Source organism: Capsicum annuum, chromosome 1 (genome assembly GCF_002878395.1).
Source record: "Capsicum annuum cultivar UCD-10X-F1 chromosome 1, UCD10Xv1.1, whole genome shotgun sequence".
NCBI classification, from domain to species: Eukaryota; Viridiplantae; Streptophyta; class Magnoliopsida; order Solanales; family Solanaceae; genus Capsicum; species Capsicum annuum.
The window spans coordinates 135,099,597-135,119,905 of record NC_061111.1 but is presented as its reverse complement, the minus strand read 5'-3'; the positions used below and the strand labels follow the sequence as shown (position 1 = coordinate 135,119,905).

The 20,309-nt window shown below is 33.0% G+C and overlaps 3 protein-coding genes across 7 annotated transcripts; 1 reads left to right on the top strand and 2 right to left on the bottom strand.

The window, feature by feature from the left end:
* Positions 1 to 1,472: 1,472 nt before the first annotated feature.
* Positions 1,473 to 4,509, bottom strand: LOC107858270 (transcription factor bHLH18-like). Its single transcript, XM_016702953.2, has 3 exons — positions 4,102 to 4,509; positions 2,146 to 2,538; positions 1,473 to 1,739 (listed from the first exon to the last, which is right to left on the bottom strand). Exons 1-3 carry the CDS (start codon positions 4,507 to 4,509, stop codon positions 1,653 to 1,655), a joined length of 888 nt encoding a protein of 295 aa, XP_016558439.2. The 3' UTR covers positions 1,473 to 1,652.
* Positions 4,510 to 9,999: 5,490 nt separating this feature from the next.
* Positions 10,000 to 15,996, bottom strand: LOC107879659 (TVP38/TMEM64 family membrane protein slr0305). 2 transcript variants are annotated; one of them, XM_047407460.1, is made up of 7 exons: positions 15,119 to 15,996; positions 12,791 to 12,843; positions 12,298 to 12,390; positions 12,003 to 12,226; positions 11,171 to 11,237; positions 10,476 to 10,583; positions 10,000 to 10,320 (listed from the first exon to the last, which is right to left on the bottom strand). In XM_047407460.1, the coding sequence occupies exons 1-7, from the start codon at positions 15,513 to 15,515 to the stop codon at positions 10,297 to 10,299; spliced, it is 966 nt and encodes a 321-aa protein (XP_047263416.1). In that variant the 5' UTR covers positions 15,516 to 15,996; the 3' UTR covers positions 10,000 to 10,296. The 2 variants fall into 2 exon arrangements, with proteins under 2 accessions (XP_047263416.1, XP_047263427.1); XM_047407471.1 differs by lacking the exon at positions 10,000 to 10,320 and having other exon boundaries at positions 10,569 to 10,700; positions 15,119 to 15,712.
* Positions 15,997 to 16,829: 833 nt separating this feature from the next.
* Positions 16,830 to 20,297, top strand: LOC107856099 (protein PARTING DANCERS homolog). 4 transcript variants are annotated; one of them, XM_047407448.1, is made up of 8 exons: positions 16,830 to 16,884; positions 18,252 to 18,376; positions 18,461 to 18,549; positions 18,623 to 18,718; positions 18,812 to 18,906; positions 18,987 to 19,027; positions 19,117 to 19,197; positions 19,364 to 20,297. In XM_047407448.1, the coding sequence occupies exons 1-8, from the start codon at positions 16,836 to 16,838 to the stop codon at positions 19,511 to 19,513; spliced, it is 726 nt and encodes a 241-aa protein (XP_047263404.1). In that variant the 5' UTR covers positions 16,830 to 16,835; the 3' UTR covers positions 19,514 to 20,297. The 4 variants fall into 4 exon arrangements, with proteins under 4 accessions (XP_047263404.1, XP_016556581.2, XP_047263397.1 ...); XM_016701095.2 differs by having other exon boundaries at positions 19,114 to 19,197; XM_047407441.1 differs by having other exon boundaries at positions 19,117 to 19,491.
* Positions 20,298 to 20,309: the final 12 nt, after the last annotated feature.

Here is a 20,309-nt window from a genome sequence, read left to right as displayed (position 1 = left end):
AAAACTCAATTTCCACTTCCTTCTCCTTCGATTGCTTTGTTGTTCTCGACCAAATCAGAGGTTAGCTCTTTCATTTACATTCATTATTTATTATTTAATTTGATCCTTAATTTTGATGTTTCTTTAGGTCAATTGGTTGTTTTTCTGGACTCCAAAAGCTCAAACATGAATTCGACGTAATTTTGACCGAGAAAAAGATAAAAAAAAAATTGAAAATAAGAATGATGAAATGATGACTATAATATAGATTTAATAGGATTACTAACCTAGTGAAGAAAAACAAACAGTGTTTGATTAAGAAAAAGGTAGAAGATGCCGAGAAAATCACCTCTTTTCCATGAAAAATACAAAGAAAATGGAAGACAACTTTTACAATCAAAGATGGTGGGAAAACAGAGCTGGGACACATAATTTTGGTGGAAAAAGAAATTGGCAAATATTTTGAGGGGCAAATTTATCATTAAATGAGTTAATGCATGTGTTGAAATGCTTTGTATTACTTATGCATAGAAAAATTATGGTATTAATAATACATAAGTTAATACACAATAGAATGTATAACTAATGCAAGCATTAGCTATACATAAAGTGAAAAGTTGTACCAAACACAGTATTAACAGTACACAGGAATAATAATGCATGCATTATTAAGTGTATTATTTTTGAAGTTGGTTAATAGTACCATCGAGACTGCAGCCCATTAGGGAAATTCATTTTGAGCACGTGGATAAGTAGTAGTAATAACGTGGCTAATTCAATTTCGAAAAATGTATATAATATTCATTGTGCTTTGTGAAAAATGGACAAAAGGGTGAGGGTTTTCGTTGTTTTTGGTGAATCTATCGTTTTTTAATTGTTTTTGGTGAATCTACCGTTTGTAGGTTTGGATTTGGATCGGATTCTATTTATGATAACTTTGGATTTATGCATTTTGCACCTGAGTTAGGAAGTGTTTAGTGTTGTCATCACAAAGGTACTAGTCACATTTTAGTAAAGATAAATCACATAAATAATTTATAGAGTGTTTGAAAATTAAATGATGTTTTTAGTTCTTTTCTTTTGATGAGTATATTTTTTTCGGAATGTAGTTCATGTTTCCTTTTCTGAAAAATAGAATGTAGCAAAGTCATTAAACTGATCCAAATACGAATACATTTCAAAACATAGATAGAAGCCTGGGATTAATTATAATCCTGAGACCATATATGTAAGAAAACTAACTGAATATATTTTTCAATATGTGAGATGTGGGAATTAAGGGTCGACGCAGGAGCTAGCCTTTCAGTCTACGTACATATAATTCAATTGTAGAGGTGTCTTTTTGGGTTAAAATCCAAGGGAATAAAAACATATATGAGATACAAAAGACTGGAGGTTTGATTTGATATCTTGATAGTTAAATCCAAATCATCACGTGTATTGATTAATTTCATGCAAATAATATTGGTCTCAAAACCTTGATGAACAAATAATGGCTCAAATGAGAATTTTATTCATTGCTAAATAAAATGTCAATACAACAACGATTCTTGGCTCAAAAGAGTAGTACAAACATGAATTCAATCAAAGGATTGATTCATTTAACATTAACAAAGACGTCTTAATTGGATTAACCTTAAACATAATTAAATTTAAAAATAAGAGTATCAAATTTAGTCTTGTGTCAAGTTTGGTGTGCTTAGGAGAGATAATTCGAATGCCTTTTCAACATCCTGCACAGTAATATCAACATCATCAATCTGCAACAATGAAGGAAGTCATCATATATCAGTATTAGAAGATTCATTTATTGGATGCTAGACAAAACTTGAGCAAATTAACACATTAGATGATTCATGATATTTCAAAAATGTTGGGTCTCCGAACAAAAGTCCCATTTACATTAGTAGCTGGAAAAATTGGGAAGCTACATATAAGTTGTATGATCTCTTAATGGTGTGAGGTCTTTCCGGAAAACCCATGTGGGCTTGGTTGAGCCCAACAACTAGTATCAAATCTCAGTTTTCAGCTGATCGAATAAGTATGAAAATATACATAAGGTGTCTGTCTATATATCTATCAGGTGTAGAATTTCGCCATACTATATAAGATATTGTTAATTGGTAAACAAAAAGAAATTAAAGAATGCTGGAGAAATTAATTTACCTCAGCAAGAATAGAGATATAATGAAGAGCAGTAGAATGATTGGATGGGGCAACTCTAATGTGGTGAATAGTAAGATGTAGCTTCTCCATTATTCCAGCAATTATTGAGAAGATATTCCTCATTTGCTTACTACAATTGATTCCTATGAGTACATTCTTGTCTAGAATTTGAACCTTCATATCATGATATTTAGATTCATGATCAACATTCTTAAAAGAATTGTCATGGTGAGATGTAATAGCAGCCAAAGAATGTGGTTTTTGTGCTGTGGAAGTTGATTCAATCAAATTTCCTGTCTTTGTCGTCCCAGCAGCTTCCTCTAAAGTACTGACACGTTCTTGAAGTTCTCCAATGTACTTTATAGCATCTTCAAGAATTGAAGCTTTGTCCAACTGCATCGATCCATCAATTAGTAGCACAAACATGCATACTTCAACTTTTTGTTTAGCTAGCCATCCAATAGGGATATATGGAAGATTTATGTGGAAAAAAAAAATATATTAACATACAAATTAATGTGATGCACTTTCCTTGACTGTCACAAAAAGAATGAGATTAATCTGTATATTTTTAAGTATACAAGCAAATAAAGTACTAGTTTTAGTAATCGTTTCAACATGAAAATTAAAATTTTTGAGAGTTTGGAGTTAAAAGTTGGAGTTATGTTTGGCCATGAAAATACATTGAAGTTCTTTTTGAGAGAACTTGAAGTGAAAAAAGTGAAACAAGTTTTACTTGTTTTCACTTTTCCAAATACAATTTCAAATTGTATTTGAAATTCTTATGGCCAAACACTACACTGAAATAATTTTCTGAAAATAAAGTGAAAGTTCTCATGGTCAAACGGGACTTGACTCATTTTATTCTTATTGAGAGATGATTTATAATTACACAAAAAATATATATGAGAGGTTGGTTATGAATGTTTTTAGGAGAGGTACTGAAAAAATATTGAGAGAGGTTAAGAGATACGACATGACACAATTCCATCTTATTGAGGACATACATGCATGACCTTAAATAGGAGGTTGTGGAAGTCACGAAATAGGATAGAAGTACGTCGTTCTTGTTATCCGTTCACACTAGGAGTTAGCTCTTGTAGTTTCTTGTCTTTCGATTTCTGCTATTATATTGTTTCATATATAGTAGCTACTGTCTTGTTACTATGTATTGTTTTTGTTACTATTTGCTATTTTCTGTACTTCTATTACTTCTTTTTTTCCTGGATTGCTTTGGACGATTTTCTCTTAAGCGTCTACCGAAACAACCTCTCTACCTCTAAGCATACACTTTGTGTATCCTCCTCAAACCCGACCACTTTGTGAGATTATATTGGATTTACTAGTATTTTCTTTAAAATATCTATAACTTGTTTTAAATCCCAAATTTTAAAAGTCTTCCTGTATATCTTAATTTCAAATTCCCTATTGAGTAAAAGTACATTAGAGATGATGGATGGATATATATCATTTATGATTGATCTTGTGTTCATTAGTATGTCATTGAAGAAAAAAGAAGTAGCAAAGCGGTGAAAATAAAGGAAACAGCTAGCCCCATTAATCTCCCAATTCTTTTTATAGATTATAAGATTGGGTAACTTTAATTTCCCTAATTACAAAACATAACTTTTATACCACTACTAGTACTAATTAATGTTAACCCTAGCTTATTTCTCCTATATAAGTACACCTATAGGTACAGACTACAATTAAATCTATGGATAGAAAATAAAAGAAAGAGGTCCTAGCAGTATTTTTTCCAGGTTCCGTTCTTGTGGTATAGGGGATTGTCTGAATTAATATTAGAACCACAGCGAAGAGATAACTATTTAGTACTGTGGATTTAGTTTACATTTTCCAACAAATTAAATTCACCAAAAAAGTAGCACAACCAAATACATTAAACCATGTATTAACTTAATAGAAATAATGTTGAAAAGTACAGATAAATAATACCTTCTTGAGGCCAGGTATAGTCTTGGCCAAGACAGCAAAAAGATGGGAAAATCTCTCTCTACGTTTCCTTTCAGCCAAAATATGTTCTTGAGATTGCAAAGGACTTCTACAAATCCTCTTAGCCACTGTTGTTGATGAAGTAGATATGTTGCTGCTCATCATCAACATCTTCTCATATTCTAATTCATTATCCTGAGGATCTAGATGATTAGAGTCTGGATTTCCAAAAGAAATAATATTATTCTGTGATGACGAAGAAGAATTTGTTGAAGTAGATGAATTAGGAGAAGAAAAAAAGGTATTGGGATTTTGATTAGGGAAAGATGTGAACATTTCAGAAAGCAGATTCTTAAATTCAAATGGTGCTTCTTCACCATCTGTATTATTATTGAAACTTGCATTTTCCATGGTTCAGCTATGCATATACTAATTCTTTTCTAAGTCTCTTCTTATATAGACTAAGAGAGTCACGTGTGAGCAAGTCGTCTTTCTTGTGGAAGGCGTGGGGGTTATTTTACTTACAACTAGAAGTTTTAAGGAAATATTATGTTGATTATATGAGAGATTTTTGAGGGATGAAAGGCGACCAAGTTTTTTTATTTAATTTGCTGCGTTAAGTGTATAAAATATTTAGTAGTGTACCGATCTTGAATTGCAAAATTGGTTAATTACGTTATTATTCTTGGTGTCATTTCAGTGGCCGAGTCAGACTTTTGGTTAAGGGTGTTCATATTTTTCCTTGGGCAAAGAACTGTTTAAAAAATAAAGAAAATTAAGTACTGCTGCACCTACCAAGGTTCAAACCCGGATTGTTGATGCGGAAATGCACACTCTTGACCACTGGACTATGCTTCTCTAACTTGTTAAGGATGTGCAGCAACATATGTATAATCATAAATATTTATATTTAACTTATATACTCGAAAAAAAAATTCCGACGAAGGATGGATCTGACCACCCTTCGTTGGCTATGGCTCCGCCACTGTGCCATTTCCCATTACCCCAATATTAAACTATATATTAATAATGAAAAGATGATGATGATGTTGTCATGAACAACCATAAAGTACCCTTGAAAACAACTGTTCCGACCATTTGAAATTAGAGATATGAAATCGTGTTGATTTGAAGTTGGGACATGCAATTTTGGTGTTTCTCTTAGTTTCTTGCGTTCAATTTGTAAGTAAACAATATTACTTAAAAAATTTAGAGAAAAAATAGTTAAATGTAATTTCAATCTATTATCGAATTTTTTAACTATACACTTTAATTTTGCAGGGTTTTATCACCCCTTGAACTGTTTAAATCTTAAATTATTATCCTTTTAAAAACTTATATCGAGATGTGTATTGAAAAGTGATCAACACGCATCTGTCAAGTAATGTCACGTAATTTTCACGTAATATTATATTTTTATATAAAAAAATAATTATTGTTCTTTAATAATATATCTCTTTTCTCTTTTGTTCTCGTTCCTTTTCCATTCCCCTTTCTCTTTTGTTTTTTCCTTTTCTCTGTAACTTTTTCGGTTTAATCCCAAAGATGTTGATATATTTATGCGGAGTTTTTTGAGTTTTCTTCGTTGGAGGCGGCGACAGCGAGGAAGAGTAGTAATAGGAGGTGAGATCGGGGGGGTGGGGGGGTGCGGATTTATTTTAGGAGTACGACAAACAGAGTGGAGTTTTTTGGTGTGAGAAATTCAGGGACTGGAGGAGGTGGGTTGAGAAAGACAGCGCTAGTGGAGAATGCATTGTTGTGTAGTTTGGAGTATTTGTATAAAGAAGCGAAGAAGAAGATAAAGATTTTAAGGGTTGTTGGGATTTATTTAATCTCAACATTTGCCCTTCTTGTTAATTTTATTTTAGATTTGATTGTTCTTTTAGTTTCTTCTGGTGATAATTGCTACAAAAAAAATTTATATTTGTGTTGAATTCTGTTTTTTTTCTTAGAAGTTGAATAAATGAATTTTGAGTGGATTTTGTGCTCGAACACATTAATGAAATTGGAACGTATAGAAATAGACTCATTAAAGACGAGAAAGATGAGAAATTAGTCTTGAACGTCATTGGTGAGTTCTTGAAGCTTTTTGTTTTGTGAGAGAGAAGAAGAAGAAAAAAAATTGGATAATGAAAAATAATAACTAAAATTATATATATATTTATGTAAAGAAATATTAAAAATAAAATTTTAATATGTTTTTTTGTGCTCACTCTCTCAAAGAGAGTGAAATGCACTCACTTTCCCGCCTTAGCGTTTGGAGAGCAAATAATTTCATTTTTAAACATGCAGGGGGTGATAGGACCTTCGTAAAATTCGAGCGTGTAATTAAAATTTCAGATAAAGATTTAAGGGATTTTAGGCTATTATTTCAAAAAATTTATATATAATCCAAATAAATAGTATGATAGGTCGGGTGTAATGGGGTGTGAGGATGGTAGGGTTGAGGGTTGGGGGCAGGGGGTAAAGGTAGGGCGAGGAAGAGACAATCAATATGGGACAATTGTGAAAGTCATTTTTTTCATCCTTTAAGGAACTTGTGTTTTTTTTTTTGAAGAAAATCTTTTTCAAAAAAATTGATCAACCACACATGAAAAAATTAAAAAACATTTTGCAAATACCCCAAGTGAAAGGCACACGACTGGAAATTGAAATGGACATTCTTGCTTCAACCTAGTTTTTCTCTATAATAAACACATTTATATATCTTGGAACACTAGTTGTGTCAGTAAAATCTTTAATTTGTACAATTTAGAATAGTCGATATGATTTCAGGCTTTGTTGTTTCGTCGTAATAACTGATATTATCAATTTTAAACCCTCCAAGGCAATTGCTCATATTCCTGTATTATTTTTTTTCCTTTTCTAATTAACTAATGATTTTTTAAGAATACAAAAACTGGTAACAGCTCTATTTGAGTATTTGTTAAAAACAGATTCAGTTGCTACATCAAATTAAATGGATATGAAGATATATAAAGTATCTGATGTAGATTACTTATCGGATTTTCCAAATTTATTTTTAAGATTTAGTTGATTTATTCAATTAAATTAATCTGGTTTTTTAAGGTGAATATGGTTGTGATGATCTTCCACAGGATTCATAAGTCATATATTAATGTCATTTCTTGGATTATCGTTTTATTTCAATGTGGGATCATGCCCTTAATTTGATTAGCCTTCTAATTAATTAACTGTACCTACTCCTTTTGACTTGAAATTCTCATATCTAATTTGTTTATATTAAGAACTAAAGCAATTCATCAACATTTTTCTTTTTTTTTCTTAAATTTATCAATATTTTTCATAATCAAGTCATTTGTAAGTTTTGTTATAGAAAGTTTGATGCATTAAAACTTCCGCAATGAAGGGAATCATTTATAAACTAATTACTTCTATTATAAGTATTAATACCTCATTGACTACCTGATAATATCGATAACTAACATGTTGTAATAGATTAAGCAATACGAAAATGTAAATTATCTTTTATATTTTAGTGTATGATAACTTGATTCTTTCAAGCAATAAGGTCTGAAAAACAATCTTAACCAATTTATAGGATATAGAGAAGCAATCTCAAACCTTAATTGTTGTCTTAATATTCACCGGTGGAAAATTTTCCTATTTTCATATTAATTTCTTATATATTAAACGTTACGAGAATCTAATCTTTTTGCTATCTTTTTAAGTATTTTTGATAGCATTCTTGCATAGTTGTATCTAATTTAATTACGTATATCTCCCATTGATAATTTAATGATATTACTTTCTAAATTGAGAACTTGACCGAAATTTGCATTCCATCAAAGTTGACTGGTTATCTTGTACTAATTTCATTACTTGATCTTTGCAAGTTGAATTAGATCTCATCTCCTCTATCATCGAACTCAAAAGCGTGCGTATCATGTGAACTTGTGTTATGCTTTATAGAATCTCTTACTTTTCTTTCTCAACTCATTTGGATATGAGATTCGACCAAGGTATAATGTGCACTCTTCTTTCAGAATCTTATCAACCTAAAAATACGTCAATCTTTTTCATGACCCGTCCTCGTCGGCTCTCACTCGGGGAGTTACATGCATCAACAGTTTTACTCCGAACCCTATTTCAATTTTGTATGGTATTGTATTAAATTTTGTGATACTATATAGTTAAATCATAAATGTTTTGTTACTTAAAGAATGAAACTTTACATTTTATGTAATAACTATTTTGACGCGATGAGATTGTTCTTTTTTTTTTTATTTCACCCCTATCATTTGATATATAACTCCGATATATCATTTACTCCCTGTGTATACTTTTTATCATTCAGAATGAACGTCACACTTTTCTTAAGAAATAATAAATATCATAAAATAAAAATGAACTTAAAAAATAATTTAGAGAATGTATAGCTAATGTTATAAATAATGGTAATTGTTTTTCTCTTGATAATTTAAGATGACGAAGTAAAATGTAAATTTGAAAATTTTCAACATGGGAATGTACCATAATTGGTGTTTTCATCATATATTGCAACATGAGGTGCGTACGTGAGAGAATAATTTGTTGGAATACACTCTAATTAAGTTATTAAACGTGGTTTCCATGAATTAATATCAACTTGATCTTATGGAAGTTTTGAAGACCTATTCCAGAAAAATGACGTTAAATAAGTATTTTCTCTCTTCTTCTTTATTTGTCTACTGTATTAAAATAGGTGTTTCACAATATTTAATCAGTTTAAAAAATTAATGAATAATTTATGTGTTTGTCCATATTATACCCTTAATAAATTATCCTTATTTATTCTCTCTTTTTAAATTATGTGTCAAGACAATAATAAATAATTATTATTCAACTAAGGAATTACAAAACATATATAAAGATTCTATAGGTTGTGGATAAGACAAAATAATTACTAATACAATTATACATAAGTGTAAGATTGTTCTCGTCCCTTTCGATGTCTTTATCGAAATGTTTAACTTTAAAGTACAACTTTTCACAATGCACAAGAATAGTTTTATCACTCTTTTACCACCTTGTCCAAAGTTCTATGCCCATAGGTTTATTATCCACGAGCCCTAAGTGGATAATTCAGTCACACAAATGTTATGTTATAGGTTTAGAATTAAAAAATTTTAAATCCTCGATTTTGTTTTAAATTTCATACCGAATTAGATTGTATTAAGCAAATTGAATTGAAAAGAGTAAGTGCTTATGATGTATCTTGCACAATCTAATTTCTTTAGACGCACAAATTATTTACGCGTAATTCCTTTATTTTGATCTCCTCTGGCATCTATGCTAACTTTGAGTATGCACAACTAAGCATTTAAACTATCATAAAATTAAATAAATAAACACATCCATCCTGCACACATCTTACATGTTGAGAAATACCACATAGGATGCATGTGTTGAAGGACACAGATATGAGCTGAAGCCAAATTAAAGGACACAATTAAAGAACACATCTACATATCATGCCAAGTATTTATATTATACGTGCAAGTATGATATGAACTCCAAGTTCTTTCTGTATTATAATTCAAAGCAAGAAAATGTGTGAATAGAACTGCAATGTCCCTAAGATTCAGGCACTCCGCCTGAAGCATAACTAGGGACAAAGGCAGATCCAAAATTTAAGTGTTATCGATTCAACTTTTAAGGGCTTAAACATTGAACTCACTATATTCTTAAAATTATGGGTTCATATCTATACTATTTAATACAACTTTTGTAAATTTTTACATATAAATTATGCTCTGCATAGGTAGGCTACTGCATCCGCCTATGATTAGGGAGTGTTAAAGAGTGTTCATTCTCTAGCAGTTTAAACTTTTAGATGAGTCAGATTAATACAATTCAAATAAAATCAAAATTGATAAGCATCAACATTGTGCTACAACATTAAGCTCAAGTAGGGCGCAAAATCCTTCTATTACTTTTGTGTTCTGTTTCCCCTAACATGAGTTCACCAGCAGAGGTAGTTAACGAGAGACATTAGCAATGCGATGCTTGCACACAAGGATATGATACAATTAAGTTGATACAGTTCAACTTTTCCTATCTGACTTTATCAACAATATAACGTTTTTCAGTTTACACGAGGCAGTTGTACTTGTAAAGCGGAAGCTGTCCTTTTTAGTTGTGCATGTTGATAAAAGGGCATGTAAGCTCAACTTGATTAGGGCACAGTAACTCTGCCTACTCAATATCCTTAACAGCGTCCTGCATAGGTGAAGAACGCGCAAGTTACAACCGATTAATCATAAAGTACAAATCTTTCATGACGGAGATAGAAAAAGTATTGCTCCAACATATGCGCATATCAGAACAAAGAAGATCCTCTATGAGCATAGCGTAACTGAAAATGATTAGGTTACCTTGGCGAGCCGCGTTACATAAGCAGCAGCAAGTGCTGTAAACAATAAACCAACCCCAAGGGTCAATAGCTGGTTTCCTCCTCCTAGGCTAATTTCAGATCCTTCTTGCTGGAACATCAAGAAATACAAGAACATTGATGGGGTTGCTGAATTCCTTGAGATAAGTTCAGAACTTCCCAAATGAAAACTTTAAATGTTTCAAGTCAAGGACGAAAAAGCCGCAAACTACGATAATCCCAATTTGAACAAATTAGCAACAGATGAATAGCTGTACAGCTAATCAATAGCACACAATAATACGTCTGAATTTGGATCTCGCAAGGCCAATACACTATTTTTGTTTTTTTAGTCCATTAGAATCAAATCAGAATAGTTGATGGGTACTTAATCTCGACTAATGTTAATTTGTCATGATGAAAACATGAACATCCTTTGTCTTTTACAGGGAATACATCGTGCATTAGGTCAGTCAACACTCAACAAGCAGCGAATATTGTAACTAGTTCAGAAAAGCAACGATAAATTGGCAAGAGGACACTATTTCAACTGTTATAGCATCTGCCTATTTCTCTTAAAGGAAAATGCAATTGTCATTACTGCAGGACTGGAATAAAATTACAGAAATAATGACCGATTATAAAAAGGGACAAAGATTAGACAGACAAGCGCACAAGATAAACAAGTGACAAACTCACAATAATTGCGCGGCCAAATGCACCTGCACTCACGTAAGCCCATGATCCAGGAAGCATTCCTAGCCAACTGCATTCAAAAGATAAGATTCTATCAAGACGAAGAGCATGCCTGAAAAGTGAATCAGCAAGTCCTCAAAAAGCAAAAGTACATTTGATGCACAACTGAAGTTATTATATACTAGGACTCTTGGATAGCTATAGCACCACAATACACTCAAACAATCTCGGTACTCTAACAGAAAGAAATCTGTAGAAGAGGCTACTTCACAATTCTAGAATCTAGATTGCAAATGAATTCTTACTACACCCTTCAACAGCTTTGCTAATGCTAAACAACCGCCACGGTGAAAGACTGTTAAAAGACTTCAATATCACTATACAAAAGAGAAAACAGGCATGTAAAACTGTTCTTCTCCCCACAATTTAGGTTTCTTTTTTTGACACTTGTAATTGATCACATAATGGATAGCTCATTTGTATCACTAGATAGCACATATCATATGATAGCTGTTACTTAGGAACTTCCACATCAGAAGCATCTCTCTGATAACAAATAAAAGCCTAAGTGACTGATAGGCCTGGTAGCAAAATTAAGCAATTCATGCAAGATCTTAGCACTGAGGTATTCCTTTCTATACGCATATGTTAAGATATATTTTCAGATGAATACAAAGGTGCCCCAGCGAATTTGTGGAAGGGGAAAAGAATCTGAATTCTTCCAAATCCTAGAAAATGAGCTTCAACCTCAAACTGTATCCAAAGCACAGAAATTTAGACATCTGAACATTAGCCTAAAGGTGAAGTAGGAACTGAACATAGAAAATGAACTCACCTTCCTAGAACATATGGTACAAACTCAACTGAAGTAAGTCCATAAAGATAATTCCCAAGAGAAAATGGAAGCAAAGGGCTCAAACGGAGAAGAGTAACAACTTTGAAACCATTTTCTCCAATTGCTTTGTCTATTGCAAGAAATTTCTTGTTCCCTTCGACCAACTTAAGAATACGTTCGCGAGCAAAATATCTGGCAATCAAGAACGCAACACTTGCTGCCACCTGAGCGCATAGCATACTATTGAGAACACATTGTACATCATCCTGACTATTGAAACGAATGATCAGCTTACCGTTCCACTAATGGAAACAATGATGGTCCCAGTGACAGAGCCAAATAGAAGACCAGCCGACATGGTCAATGGAATGGCAGGTATTGCAAGGATCTATGTCAGAAGTGTAACAGTGAAAGTCAGTTCCATTCAGAAACTCTAAAAGTCTCACTTAGGCACATTTAATCTATTTTGAGTAAGAACTAGAACGCTGGTCAAGCAAAAGCCCAGGAAACTTGACTGAAAAAACATGTAGCACTTTCAGACAAAATAAGAACATTAACTCTTGCTACTTTATATTAGTTCATATTATATTCCCTCTATAAATATCTTCTGAAATACAAAACTTAGGCATGCACAACCTAGTATGATGGGAACAGACCGGAAAATAGACCACATTTTATGTCCGCAAAGCTATGAGCTATTCCCACTAGACGACATTGTAACCTTAACAAGTACATTGCTGCATCTTCTTGCAACATTTTAAGCCAAGGAAACAGAGTGTAATTCTTACTTCTAGTCCAGCATAAACTGCAACAAAAAGAGCATATCCAGCTGGCCCATAACCTGCCATGAGGAACCTCAGTCAAAATGAACTCATAAAAATATACTCACATGATAAATCTGTTGAAAATCATTGTATGCTTTATTTATTTGGCTTCCAGGGTTCGCATTTTGTTTAAAAGGCCCATCAAACTGAACTTTGTGAGATAATTGTATTAGGAAGCAAACTAGCACCAAAAGAGCCACATGGATCACAAATCAGTTCAAACAGGTCTATTAAAGAAACCTTGAGATTGGCAAGCGGTAATACAAGTTTGGAAATGCTATTTAACCAATTTTTCCACATGAGGAGGGAGCAGGGAAAAAGGAGGCGGCAAAGAATAGATGTTCGGCACATAGTTTTGTTTTATCCAAGACAAGAAACCGTGCTGGGTATAGGCGACAACTACAATCATGGTTGGTGCATCATTCGACCAGTAAGATGGAGATAACAACAAAAAAGAGCCATGAACCCAAAAGTCAAATTGATTAGTAGTTTCGCTTAACATTTTCTAATTAGAAATTTATGGTCATTTACCAAACAAAGATCTCAATTACCATTTAAGCTATTAAGGATAGGGCCCGGACATTAACTGTTAGGTATCCAAGCGCAATTCAAAATTATTTTATTTCATTATTGAGCTCAATTAAGTTCGATACGCCTCAAGAGATTCCATATTGTTTGGGATCTTTTAGAATTCTAATCAAACTAGAACGGCTCTATCTTCACTTGATTCAATCTGTGCATTTATTCCTCGAATTTGCCTTCTGCCATTGATTTAGCAGCACCAAATAGGCAACAACATCATAGCCATCATGTATTGGGGAAAATTGCCTATACACGTGGCGGCTTACGAAGGAGACACCTGGCATCAAAATGAAGTCGGAGGATGATGTGGCATAAAGGATCAAGAAGAACATCCATCAAAAGATCAGTGCTTGAGAAAATGGATCAGCGACTGATCGGTGTATTTGCTCTTATCTCACAATCGAGTAAACCGAGTGGTCATTATCGGTGGGAAGAGACGGGAACTCATGGCTCGAAGTCAGAAGAATAGGAGGACTCGTGGACCGAAGACAGAATAAAAGGACAAAAAAGGCCAGATAAGCCAGACATATCTGTACGAAATACTGCAAATTACAGGGGAATATTAGCTGGCACGCGTTACAGTATTTCCAGGTGGAGGCATTTCTATTGGACATAGTACTTTAGGGCTTGAGTGGAGCATTCCTAGTTGCTGATGTATTACCTTTGTTGCCTGTGACTAGTAGTTTTAACTCACTTGTAAGGGGTTGGATTTTTGACAATGCTAAGCAATAAACTCATTTTCTCGTGCTCCAAGTTTTCTGTTATTTCACATTTATTACTAAAAGTTTTAGCTCTCAAGAAACAAGGCGTTTTCCATCCCCGATTCTGAAACCGGCCACACTTGTCTTTCTTCAGAACTGAGCTGAAACAACAAGCATCTAAGCTCTAGTTTCCTTTACTTATTTTACTGCATTTCTTGTTAAGCTCATTTATTACATATTCATCGACTAAAAGTCTAATCAACGAGTTAAATTGATCCGCGTGTCCTTAACCTCATAACAAATTCAACTGTACCCTTTTCACATTAAACAGATCAGATGAAAGCTACAAAATGGAACTCCTTTAGAATTAGCTCAAACGAATCTAAATACCCCTAACTTTTAACTGCTAACCCTGAATAGAGCAGAATGTATACTTATATAGCACACGCCAACTGGTTCAGATTGAAGCATAGTTTACTGATTTATTGAATTATCATCAATAGGGCTATCGAAGTACTCCCTCCATTTCAATTTGTTTATCTTACTTTCTTTGTTTAGTCCGTTAAAAAAAGAATGCCTCTTTTTTCCCTTTTGGCAACTCTTTAGTTTCAAATTTCCACGTGGCATGTTTAAGACCACAAAAATAAGGCATTCCAATATAGTCGACACATTTTTAACTTAGACCACGAGATTCAAAAGTCTTGTTTACTTTCTTAAACTCTGTATCAAGTCAAACCACACAATCAATTTGAAACGGAGGGAGTATATATATTATGTTACCACTAGCATTACAAGTTCATGTAGCCTACCTAGAATCCAAATTCCAATGTAAACAATAGCTGGTAATAGTTCAGGTACGAACTCAAAAATAGGGAATATGCTTCTCACCATTGACTCTTTGAGTAAAGCATCAACCATTAGAGCTATCTAGATATACTTTAAATAACCACTAACATTACAAGCTTATGCAGTTTACTTATAATCCAAATTGAAATGTAATTGAGATTACCTTCAATAAAGACAGAGAAGTGATTCAAGAAAGCATTGATCTGGTCCTTGTAAATGTACCCCACAGTACCAAATCCCCCAACGACACCGACAATCAAAAGGCCAGCCAAAATGGTACCTTTAATAGCATCATTACCAGTATCTCCTGACCCACTGTCACTCTCATCATCATTTTTAAGCAGCCTCCTTAAACTCTGAGGTGTTTTGTTTGGTGTCTTCAAAAGGGTCTGCTGTTTCTTGGTTTCCCTCAAGGAAGAACATGGTTTCAAGAAATGAAATCTTTTGGGTTTGAAACTATACAAGAATGAATTAACAGGTGAATTTGAAAGGCAAAAATGAATCTTGGAAGGAAAAAGGGTAACACATGGAGGTGTTCTGCTCAAATAAATGGTGGGCATTTCAAACAGACTGGAAACTTAGCTTACTTTTCTTCCAATTTGTTCTTGTGTTCTAAGGTTGTTTTGAGTTCATTCAAAGTGTGTTGTTGTGTGTAGTGAAATTTGTGTTGGGTGTTATATACGAGAGAATGGAATTTTGTAGAATCTAAACAAGATTTGTGATGTGGGGATGAATAAAATTTGAGTTTTGGCGATTCAATGAAATCTGTGCTTCTTGTTGAAACACGTGTAACTTCTTTTTCTTTTTTCCTCATAGTTTTCTCTCAGATTTTATTTTTAGCCAACGAAATTCACTAAAATTCTCATTATAAATTACTTCAGACTATAAGGATCTAGATTACTTTATATTTTTTTTTTAGAAAATTATATTGATGACTTAACTTCGTGATTTTTTAATTGGTGATAATAACTTTATCATTCATTAAGACAACTTTCACTCTTTTAGCTTAATTGATATGCTAAATTTTGTGAGGGAAAGAGTAAAAGGAAAAAGTATTGAGTTATCCTTTACTTTGTGAGAAGAGAAGAATAAGAATGGAAATCTTTTGATTGGATGATAAATTTTATTAAAAAAAAAAAAAAGAAGAGTATGTCTTTTTTTGCTTTTAAACAATATGTCAAATGTGTATAAGAATGAAAATCTTTTGATTGGATAATAATTATTTTAAAAAAAAAAAACGTCAAATTTATTTCTTAAAACTTCATATTTGTTATCAATTAAATTTGAACAGAAACAAACTAGAACAAGTGTACAAATAGTTGATTTGAGGGCCGCTATTTAAATCATAGCTAAATATATAAACTTTTATAAGTTTAATTGTTTAAAAATCAAACTTGAGGAATTGAAGGTAAAAAAAATATGTCTCAAGCATGTAAAACTCTTTTCACTTATGACATTGATCTATTTCATTATCTAAAATTAGTTTGTTTGTAATTTTTTTTTTCACTCATGATATCTTCATGGTATCTCAATTTGATTTATACTTTTTTAGCATAACATTAGTTTAAATTAAAAAAATTATACGTAGATTTACAATAGAATATCAAAAATAGTGAGAATAAAAAGTGTATTACATGAGTTCATCGCATATTAGTCGGTGTCATAGAATAGAATTTCTATTGATAGCAAAGCTTTCATGAAAAGTTTCTCAATCGGCTACAAGTTAAATAATTTGGAAACTGGTTAGTGGGTGCAATTGCTATCACAAAAACTGATCCATCACTTTATTGGTCTGGGCCAGACCAAATTTCAGCCCAGCCCAACTCACTCGTAACTATATATAGACCAGCTACTCATTTGCGCATCTGGAAAGAGCAGTGATGAGTCGAGGATTCAAAAATTCGGCGCCATTTTCAAATACAAATTCATGTATTCTCTCAATTTCTCCTTTTTTGCCCATCTTTTTAATTTTGATTTTACAATGATTTGAAGTGATTTTCTGAACAATGATAACTGAATTTGTGTTACGGCGATTTTTTTTTTTTTATAAATCTCTGTTCTCTGTTTATTTTGCTTTGTGAAGGCAGTAAGTCTGTGATTCAGTTAATTCTGAATTTTTTGTATTTGATTTAGCTTATCGAAGTAGAATTTGGATTATTGACATTATTTTCATGTTTTTTTGGTCAATCTGTTCGATTTTTTATAGTACTAAGTCTGTGATTTACTTAGCTCTGCATTTTTGGAATTTGATTTCATGTATTCCAAGTAGAATTCTGAGTATTAATTTTATTTTCATGTATTTTTTTGGTCGATCAGTTTGATTTTTGAAGGAAATAATTCTGTGTTTTTTACTTAGCTCCGAATTTTCTATCAATCGGGTTGATTTTTGAAGGCAATGAGTATGTGATTCACTTAATTCTGAATTTTTGGAATATGATCTGACGTATTCGAAGTAGAATTCTGAGAATTAACTTTATTTCACTTTTGTTTTTTTAATCAATCCGTTAGAATAATCTAAAATACATTTCAAAACATGAAATTTTATACTTCCTGCTATAAAAATCTCGGAAATGACATATAATTTTAAGTGTCTGGAAATTTTGATTAAATTTAGTTTGAAAATTGGTGGATCAGCTATAAGTGTTAGCTCTAGAATGAGATTTGTAAGGTTATTTTCATTGCATAGACATGATGCATTTTGACGTATATGTGGAGTTGTAAGATTTTCTTTCTGTGACTAGTTTGTTCTTCTGAGTTCCTACCATGCCTCTAGAAGAACAACTGTGTTTTAGGCATTATTTGATGCGTCAATAAACCGGCATAAGTCACCTATTTAGAAGTTTTGATTTTTGGTATATTCTGGGTTGTCGTGTTCTAATACTTGTTTGAAGAAGTTCTTTATATTCTCAAAAGCAATTGAAGTTCTTTTGCTATTAATATCTCAAGCATTATGTGACCTTAATTGTATCTCAAGCATTATCGTTACCTTTGAATGATTAACATATACTCTTTTTACTTGAACCAAGGGTCTATCGGAAATAGCCTCTCTATGTCTATGAGTAGGGGTAAAGTCTGCATACAATCTATCCTCCCATAACCCACATGTTGATTGACAAACAAGGTTTTTGCAGTTCTTATCTCTGAGGATAATATTTACAGCATCTTTGTTGATAAAAACTCAAAAATGTTTCTAGGATGCTTCAATGTTCGAGATTTCCATTTTTAAGTTTAAGAATCAATGGCACTGCACTTAAAAGTAAATGTCTACCGTTACTATCAGCCGTCAACTCTTGCAGGTAGCAGTGGGGTTTGTATGATGAGTAGCACATGGAGGGATGAACAGCATCCATCCTTTCTCAATTTCATCTCTTGCTTTCTCAAAGAAAACTCCTTCCGTTCAAATATTGTGCCAATTGCACCGGTAAAAGTACTCTTTTCAGCTGTCTTGGTCTTTATATAAGTTCTTTCTTTTGCTAATAGAAGTAATAACATTTCTGATTCACAGGATTTTATCTTTAACTGTGGCGGTTTGTCGGTTGCTTTCATGTTTGTGACCAATTGGGGTGGCATCGACACAGCATCTTTCTTTAGAAAGTAAACATGCTGTATATCTCTCAAACTCCAGTTTCACTTCATTTAACATTGATAAGATTGTGAATTGATGTAGAGTACAGAAATTGAAGGAGCAGTTTGCAAACTTCTACGTTGTTATCACCCTTCCTACAAAGGAACAGAATGATTCTTTGATATATTCCTATATCAAGTGAGACAATTTTAACTTCACCTTCAACTGTATTCTGTATGTCAAACTGATGCTTATTTGAAGAAATTGGAGAATCTCTTGATCTTTTTGAAGGTACGGAATGCAACTTGGAAGGCCAACATTTGTTCCTGTGCGAGACTTGGGGATGGGCTTCGAAAAAATCGTGAAGATAGCACATGCTCGTGGGGGTAAGATGTCAAATCTCTCAAGCTAAACAAAAGAAACTCAAAATAATACATATATTTTACCTCCAAAATATCTGTTGCAGCGTGCAAACGCCAGGATGCATTGGCAAAAATAAAAGCTGAGGTAGATGGTTGAATAGCCTCCTCAATCTTTTCTGACTAATCACCTGATGTTTTTTGTGAACCTGAGACATTTTGTCTTGCCGTTAGAAGGAAAAATCAGTACAAGCGATGGAGATTTACCTACAAGTAGTTACATCAATACCCGGGGTTGACAGCCATGATGCAAATGTGGTATTTCCCATTTATGTTGCATCAGATTTGTTGAACCGTGATAGATATTACCCTTTCTTGTTCATAGCATGTGCTTTGAAGAATGATAGAACTGCCCATTATCAAATGCATACGTTTATCTATCCAAATTGTTGTAGCCACTCCTCTTTTCTTTGATCTGTTTCAGCTTAATCAAACTATTGGTTCGATTGAAGCAATAGCTAAGTCATCAAAGGAGTACATTCTGGAAACTACTGACCTTTCACCCACAACAGCTGAGACAATCACAAGGTTTTTCCGGGATCCTAAGTTTTATCTTGCTCCAAAAATTGGTTGAGTTATAATTCCAGAGCATTCAGAGCCATGCACTCTGTGGAAGTGACTTTAGATCTCAAGAACTACAAGTGGAAGTCGAATAAACTAAAATCCCCTGGAAATGTAGCTGAACTTCTGTGGTAGTGCTTCTGTATCTGTAGTCGTAACACGATTAGAGGAAATCACAAGGCTCTTCAAAAATCTTACCTCTCTTGCTTAAGGAAATATGACAGCATATTTGTGTTACGTTGATCTAAATTCACTGAAAGTCCTTTTAAGGAAGATCAGAATTGCACCTACATTGATGTTTAAGTTCTTCAGTGCTGCTTGTTTCAATTTCTGGTCCTTCATATGACTAAAACTCACGAAGAACCTTCTTTTCATGGACAATTTCAACATCTAGTTTCCATGATGCTGAATGATCAACTATAACGTAAATACTACTTTACTTTTGGTTCTTTACTTTTAATGCAGTAAAACTGTGAAATCCGAGGTGAATTCCAATATTTATTGGAGTCTCCTTTACGATTGGGAACGATATTTTAACAGTTTTAACTCAGTACATGACTTCATGCATGAAAGAAATCAAGTGTATCTCCATATTTTGTTTAGACTGACCAGTAACAGAAAGCATTTCAAATAAAATTACACACTTAGCTAGCCTTTGGAAATGGTTTTATTTCTCCAATATAAATTATTGGTTTTATCTGGACTATTTTTGACAATAGGCTAATCTAAATAATATAAACAAGTACTGTGTATCAAGCTGGCTCTCAGAGCCAATCATCTAAAGAGCTCCATAAAGATGACATGACAAG

What these genes read in the sequence shown, in the direction of transcription:
- LOC107856099 (XM_047407438.1), top strand. Translation starts at nt 16,836, where the DNA reads ATGAGTCGAGGATTCAAAAATTCGGCGCCATTTTCAAATACAAATTCA. An exon ending in GATAGCACATGCTCGTGGGG is followed by an intron (nt 18,907 to 18,986) that starts GTAAGATGTCAA and finishes TATCTGTTGCAG; the next exon opens with CGTGCAAACGCCAGGATGCA. An exon ending in TGGCAAAAATAAAAGCTGAG is followed by an intron (nt 19,028 to 19,113) that starts GTAGATGGTTGA and finishes TCTTGCCGTTAG; the next exon opens with AAGGAAAAATCAGTACAAGC.
- LOC107879659 (XM_047407460.1), bottom strand. Translation starts at nt 15,515, where the DNA reads ATGCCCACCATTTATTTGAGCAGAACACCTCCATGTGTTACCCTTTTT. An exon ending in TTGTTTCCATTAGTGGAACG is followed by an intron (nt 12,227 to 12,297) that starts GTAAGCTGATCA and finishes CTATGCGCTCAG; the next exon opens with GTGGCAGCAAGTGTTGCGTT. An exon ending in GTACCATATGTTCTAGGAAG is followed by an intron (nt 11,238 to 12,002) that starts GTGAGTTCATTT and finishes TTTTGAATGCAG; the next exon opens with TTGGCTAGGAATGCTTCCTG.
- LOC107858270 (XM_016702953.2), bottom strand. Translation starts at nt 4,509, where the DNA reads ATGGAAAATGCAAGTTTCAATAATAATACAGATGGTGAAGAAGCACCA. An exon ending in CTATACCTGGCCTCAAGAAG is followed by an intron (nt 2,539 to 4,101) that starts GTATTATTTATC and finishes GGATCGATGCAG; the next exon opens with TTGGACAAAGCTTCAATTCT. An exon ending in ATATCTCTATTCTTGCTGAG is followed by an intron (nt 1,740 to 2,145) that starts GTAAATTAATTT and finishes TCATTGTTGCAG; the next exon opens with ATTGATGATGTTGATATTAC.